General features: G+C 38.6%; 1 protein-coding gene across 18 annotated transcripts in view; it reads right to left on the bottom strand.

Moving 5' to 3' along the window:
- qin (tudor domain-containing protein qin) overlaps positions 1 to 7,155 on the bottom strand; it is a 208,500-nt gene that overhangs the window by 190,793 nt on the left and 10,552 nt on the right. For 10 of the 18 annotated variants that reach the window (XM_026812220.1, XM_026812224.1, XM_026812225.1 and 7 more), the window contains 5 exons: positions 3,999 to 5,377; positions 794 to 1,063; positions 640 to 722; positions 354 to 554; positions 189 to 269 (listed from right to left, as the gene is read on the bottom strand). In XM_026812220.1, the coding sequence (XP_026668021.1) occupies positions 189 to 269; positions 354 to 554; positions 640 to 722; positions 794 to 956 (528 nt within the window). In that variant the 5' untranslated portion in view covers positions 957 to 1,063; positions 3,999 to 5,377. The other 8 variants (XM_026812218.1, XM_026812219.1, XM_026812231.1 and 5 more) reach the window with 8 other exon arrangements.

Genomic DNA, 7,155 nt, shown 5'->3' with positions numbered 1-7,155 from the left:
TCAAATTATGTATTACGAAAGAATGATTCTTCAATTTCATATTTGTACTCAATATTTTCTAACAAATATAAAATAAAATTATTTATTTATCGTCGTGATAAAAACATTTTATTATTGTGCATGCAATATCATTTCTATTCATGTAATTACTGTTCATTAACCGTGCTATAAAAATAAGTCAAACTTACCTTTCGCGACTGTTGAATTCTGTAATAGCTCTCAGAGACCCGATAAAACACCTCACTGAATTCTTCCATGCGTTCCTCGTTCTAATGAACAAACAAATAATAGAAACTTATTATTCTCCTGGAATGATACATCAATGAATATTAGTTACTGGATATGAAACAAACCTTTTGTTTTAACGGCTGGGACTTATGCTGGCTATGCATGCGTAACATACAGTGTGAACATCCAGCTACGTCACAACTTTCACAATAATATCCTAATGGCTCGCTACATGTATCTAAACACGTATTTTTTATAATGAACACATTCTCTTTGTTGCTTCCTAATATAACTTTTGTATGATTTTGCAACGCTCTTCTATGGATCTGGTAGAACGTAAGTACAATTATAACATATTACTATCAGAAAATGTATGTAAATAATATGTATTGGGCAATAGAATATGTATACCTTGGCATAGCAAATATGACAATAAAGAGCAGCACACTGTAGACACTTTATAGTAGCATGAATTCCACATTCATGGCACAAGCCTGAAAATAAAAAGTAAGCTTTTTACATCAGGCTTGAAAGATAATTAATAAAGTGTGCCTGGAATACATACCTATAAACGATTGTTGTTTTGCTTTTGAACTGTATGGCTTAGAAAAAGAAATATCACAATCGTCTACATCAATTGGTCTATTGTGTGACATGATCATTAATCCTAGAGCATATATGTTTAACGGCAAGGAGGAAGTTTGGTTTTCGGCAGACGTTGAAACCATATTGCACAAAGGACAAAGCTTTTCATTGCAACCTCTTTCACACTTATCACATATCACATGTCCACATTTTAATAATACAGGAATAACACCGCGTAAAGGTCGAAATCCTGAAACAAACGAAAAAAATGACTTTCTTAAGCATCTGCTCTGAACAGCAACAAATTTCATGATTGATAATGGAAAACGAAAAAAAGGACAATAATAAAAAAATATCAATCTCCTGTCCTCTAACCTCTAAAACGTTTACACACATGTCTTTCCCTCTTAGAATTAGCAATGAGTAAAAACATACCGTAGTTTTTGTACACCTCGTGTTAGAATATTGTTCACGAAAGTACGATAACCGCAAGTAAATCGCAAGATGATTGCGAGAGCAAAACAATGACTACTTTCAACGAGTATGCAGCTGACTATCATGGTATAATGTTTAAATAATCGAAAAACAGAACTCAGTAAACATCACGATCACGAGGGACAGGACGATTACCTACCTTGTAAGAAGAATTGATGTTTGCAACGTGTACAAAAAATGTTTTTTAGCTTTGTCGGTGGGAAAACTGGATTAAATGAATGCTTGACATTCTTATGTTGAGCCATCATTTTCTCACTCCGAATTAATAACTCGCATAAACACTTATTACCAACTAAATTTGAAAATTACACGACGCACAGCACAACCACGCGGGTCCACAGCTATCAACGTTATGTACCGGTATCACATTTGAATGGACGCCCAGTGCCGGCGGTTGCCGGCATACGATGTCGACAGTTACACTTTAACCTTAAAGTGATAGGGCGATGTACTTGTAATACATGCCGAATCGAAATTCGAATAATAAATGAACAGAATATGAAATAAAATTAAGATTTTATACTAAATTATGCGGAAAGATACGTTAGTCAGTACCGACACCTACAAATCGGCGCGAAGCTGGTTTTGAAAATGTAATAGATGGAGATGTTAGGTTCTTATAATGTTTATATATGTATTTACTTACAGGGTACAGAGTTTGAATATGTAATCAAATGTGTACAGTACGTAGATGGAATCAACACAGTATTATCCAATAAACAAAATGAGCACGTACTTAGGGCATCAAGAAAAAATGGGCACCATAGAAATTTTTCGTATTAAATAATCTAAATATTTAAGAGAAAAAAGTGAAAGAAAATGGGAAGATGAGAATCAGTGACAAGCGTGTAAGAGAGTGAAAGAGAAAACGAAAGAAAATTGAAAATTTCGGAATAATCGAGATTGAACTACAGAAACAGGTTGAATCGGTTCGACAAGTATAGTAACAGGTCACAGCACGTGTGTAACTTGTAGCTGATAGGAAATTGACTAACCTTTTAGTCAAATTGTCGAATATGTCTGAGAAATCTTATATTACGTCGAAGTGATAAGAGGTCCCAAAAATTCTTTGAGTGCTTAAAGCCCATCAGATAAAGACACAGTTTTGACAGAGTATAAAGTAGCCTATTAACAGTACGACGTATTCTACTTGCGCGAATTAGGTTCGTTTTTCTTATTCTTATTCTTATAACATTTTATGATTATTCGAGGAAGAAATAAAAGATAATGATAAGAACCTTACCTCTAAGTTACGGTAATGAACTTATTTAATAGCAGCAAATTAATGAGACAACTTTTGAAACATTAGTTATGAACTTCGATAGATCATGTGATCCGTAGTTTTCCTAGTAACGCAGTGCATAGATAGTTCAAAACCGATGCAATTGTATTTGTGTTAAAGAGCGTCTCACTATCCTCATGATAGATGCCGCCGCAATCTCGAGATCGGAACAATTTGACAAAAACGTAAAAAGTCAGGTGTATAAATGGTGAAGGTGAAGATATGTTGGATCCATTGGATTCTAGGCGCGGTCGCAACCGAAGATCCGTTATAATCCCACCCAGTGCAAACGCATCAGCGAGCAAGAAGATCGCAAACAGCGTACCTGTCTTATTTTAGGTATAATAATCCTATTATGTTGTACTATTTATATGTCTTCTGATATTAGTCCAGTTTCTTTACTTGTAATTACTTTGCGTGTGCATTTAACGAAGAATGTATTTGTTGCTGTAAAGATGAGACAAACTGATAGTATTTAAGAAAGAATGCAAGAGTTCATGAATAGAAGAGTATAAATAGAAAGTCGAGACGTACTCGACATTTTGCTGTTTACATAGCAAATAGACAATGCTTTTTGCGTTTTAAGCATATGTGTTTTTACATTTCTAACTCTATCACTTTAAGCTTTCGAACATAATAATGATTAAAAAAAAATTAAACATTATTATATGTATTTATATTGAACAGATAATTTTATCGTCAAATGTTTGTTCAAATATATTTTCTCTCTGTCTTTTTTGTATCGGGAATGGTAAAACGCATATTATTGTAGGTTTCAAATACAAGTTTATGTGTGTCATAAAGATAGTAAAATTATACTTATTACAAGTACATGTAACAATTTTCTATCTACAATTGACGTTTGTTTGCCGCACGTGTCATCTAATGCAACATTATTATACATTCTCCGGATAAGGAAATTTGACCGCGCATGGCAAGTGCAGGGTAACTGGGTCACACGTGGCAAGAGAGAGAGAGAAACGACATCGACCCTTTGAGAGATCTGCGTGGTCGGAAATCAATGATATTTTTATGCAGGAATAAAATGTTCTGCAAAGGGGCGTTCTGTAAAATGTTCTGTTCATAAATTTAGACGGATCTATAAAAAAGTATCATTGAGGTTTCATATCGTGTATATTTTACATGCGGAAATAAGTACACAGGTAAATTAGCTGCAATGCAACTGGTTAAGTACACGCTGATTCTAGACAAAATTATCTGAGATTTATCCAGCAATAAATTTGAGTTTTCATCTTTACGTAATCGGCACGATCGCGTGCACGCTGCAAGATCGTGGGCTACGCAAAGTAAGAAGAGGAAAGAAGATATCGGATTTAGGCTGGCGCTCGGAACAACAGTATGTATATAAAGACGCGTCTGGCATGTATATACATATACATATACGTACGTATGTAGGGAACGAAGTGGTCTCTGGACTAGTACAAGCCATGCGAAAGAGCTGTGGCAAGGTCTAGGCTGGCTGGCATTCAAGGTCGCGTGTACAGCGCAAAAGCCTCCGGATCTATCCCCGCCCCAGATTTTAGCGCCCTTTACTTCTCGCCGTCTCTGTTACACGGAGCAGCGCGTGCACACATTTCACCTCACTCGTCTCCGTCTCTCTTTTGCTGCGTCTCCCTTCTCCTCAGTCGCTTGAACCTTTGTCTCGTTCCTTCCCACGGCCCAGTCTCGCGCCTTCCTGTTCAACTCACGCGCTCTCTCTCTCTCTCTATTTTCCCTTCCTTTCCTCTTGCACGCGCGTCACCGACCGCTCCCCTCTCTCACCACTTTGCCCTTTCCGCGTGCAACATCGATTTATCCATAAAAATTCACCGAGTTCAACTCTATCACTTCGTCTATTACTTCCTGGTTGGTGTTCAGCCTCTCTCGCACCCGGATTCATCGTTGTAATACGTGATAAAAGCATGATCGATCGCCGAGGATAATTCAACAACGGCAGCGTTCTAACCGTTTCTTCAAATCGCTTATTTATATGCCACCTCGTGCAATCACGTACACGCAGCAAACCGTGTATACCTACTATTAAAGTAAGACTTGTTAGCTAGATAGAGAGGAACTAGAATGCGCTTAGGAGGAGTCGAGAAAGCGGAATTTCAGGCTCGCGGGAACAAATTCTTCGAGCGTGCCTCGTGAACTCGTACGAATAAAGGAATGGCAAGGCGCAAGATCGTATACTTACTCAATATCATTTTTGCATATCCGTTCAAAATGCGATTGTAATTGGGCGTAAGGAATGAATGTATCAAAAAATTCGATATCCGAGTGATACAAACTCATTAAATTTGAATAATACGCGTTTCACTGCATTTTTTCGTGTAATCGCTTGATGATTTAGACTGGAACTTTATTCGTTGCTATACATTTCTAGACATGAAACGAATAATGTATTCCATTACATTCGCACCTTTGAAAGGTGCATTTTTAATGGTAGGGAATATTAGAAACAGAATTAAATGCAGCTGTGCTTAAAATACTTTAAAATTTAATATGCAACATCAGTCATTTAAACTACTGCACAACGTAAAGTTAGATCTGCACATTCTCATTAGGTGAATATTTAATTTATAGCCACAGTACCGTACTTGGTATTACTTTGAATAGATTTGGTCTTGTCAATGCAACTAGAATAATACGTCTTGATTTTACATTCAATTCCGTTGACCTAGATTAGGTACCAGACGAAGCAGACATTCCTCATTTTCCTCCAACCGCGCTGTCGCTGAAAGGAAGAGGCACATCTACGCGCGTTTTAGAGCTGCGAAACGAGTCCTGTAAACAGCGAACAGTCTACGTGTTAGCAGGATAGAAAGAGCGATATAAAATAGAATTTTCGAGGGAATTAATATCGAGAATTACTTAGCATTCCCAAAGGGTGAAGTAGGACATGAGGAATGAAGCTTGAGAGACGGAATGAGGAAACGTAGAATAGCGAAATTACGTAGACCGCGAGAAAGAGATCAATGAATAATTTTAAAGTGTGGTGAACGGTCGGAAAGCCATCGATTGAAATTTTCATCGCCCTTTCGCACGCGCATGTTCGCCCAATTATTTATTCACGAAATAATGGACGAACAAGCAGATGTCTGGCTTGGTGTGTAAACGAGCTATTCGACGATAGGGCAAAAGCGAAAAGATGAAAAAGGGAAAAGGGAAACGTTTGAGGTGTACAGCTAATTTCAAATTAACGGGACATGCATCGTTGTTAGACAAGTGATCGCGTCATTTTATTATAAGTACAAACCATAATCAATGGTACGTGTATAGTGAATTTGAGCCTGCTGAATGCCCACCGATCCGTGTTTTAATTTCGCGGCGTTCACGTTCGCATCCACGCTTTAAATTCACTTCACGAAGTGCGGCAGCGTCGGGTTTGAAAAAGGGCGACGCATATGTTGTACCCGACGTTTCCAACAGCAGTTCGCGTTACACAAGCGCATGGAATTACAATATCGTATTTCATTTTCCGTCATAGGACCAACAGAGATTTCTCGGAGGAAAGAGCCAACGGAATGTTCCTGAGTGAAATTCACCAAGCGGTGAACGGTTTTGCACGATCACCGCTTCTCCTGTCCTCCTTTGGAACAAGTATATCCTGTACTAAAAACCTAAGATGTTGGACGTTTTCTTTGACTATAATATAGTTCGTTGAAAATGCTTTCGGAGGCAGAAGAAAGGAGGACGATGTGTTTATCAAACCGTATAATCCCTTATAGCAATAGCTTAATTTCTATTCGAATTGCAGCAACTATCGTAATAAAACATTTTAGGTACATTGCAAATTATAATGTGACATGGATTCCGTAGCTTATAGTTTCCATACTACTTTATACCGTGGAATAGTTTGTTCTTCGCTTTATCACAGGATAAGTTGTTTACACTGTGAATTAGTATCAGAATTCCACATGGACGTTCGCGTCATTCAATGTAACATTCATTCATCATCTTCTGTTTTTTTAAAAGAAATCCGTTACTTCACTATAAGATGAAGTATAACGTATGGGAGCATGTGCATTTCGTACGATGAATCTGTGTTCACGGAACGGTAAGAAAAGTACGAATGGAGAACTTTGATTGAATTAGCCATCTGCATTCCGTAGGAATTTTCGAGGCTTCCCTAACGGGCAATAACGAGAATTCGGCCTCGTTTATCACCACTTGTAGCTCCACCCTGGCCCGACCGAACCGTTTACTCCCGCTTCTGTGCGGAAAAGGAAGAAGGCGCGATGCGACGGCTGTCTCGCTTCCGAGACGACCGCTTACTCGGCCGGCGATGCGTGTTACGTGGCCCCTTTCGACCCCTTATTTTCACAGTCCGTTCTCACTGACATCGTTACCTACCACCTCCGTCACTAGGTCTAGTCGGCCTTTTTTCCTTTCTCTCCCTCGTGCTCGGTTTCTCCGCTTTGCTCACTTCCTAGTGAATCCAGGGCTCGACGAAGGTGCACGTGTCCGTGTAGGCCGTTCCGTTTCTCCTTGTAGCTACTAGCTCCCTACACTAGCTACAGCTATATGTGCATGCATGCAACTTTCCGATGAACGAGGTACAT

Source organism: Ceratina calcarata, unplaced genomic scaffold (genome assembly GCF_001652005.2).
Source record: "Ceratina calcarata isolate Rehan_Ccalc_2016 unplaced genomic scaffold, ASM165200v1 scaffold267.2, whole genome shotgun sequence".
In the NCBI taxonomy this organism is placed as follows: Eukaryota; Metazoa; Arthropoda; class Insecta; order Hymenoptera; family Apidae; genus Ceratina; species Ceratina calcarata.
The sequence above is the reverse complement of the archived record's forward strand: the minus strand, read 5'-3'. Positions and strand labels throughout refer to the sequence as shown.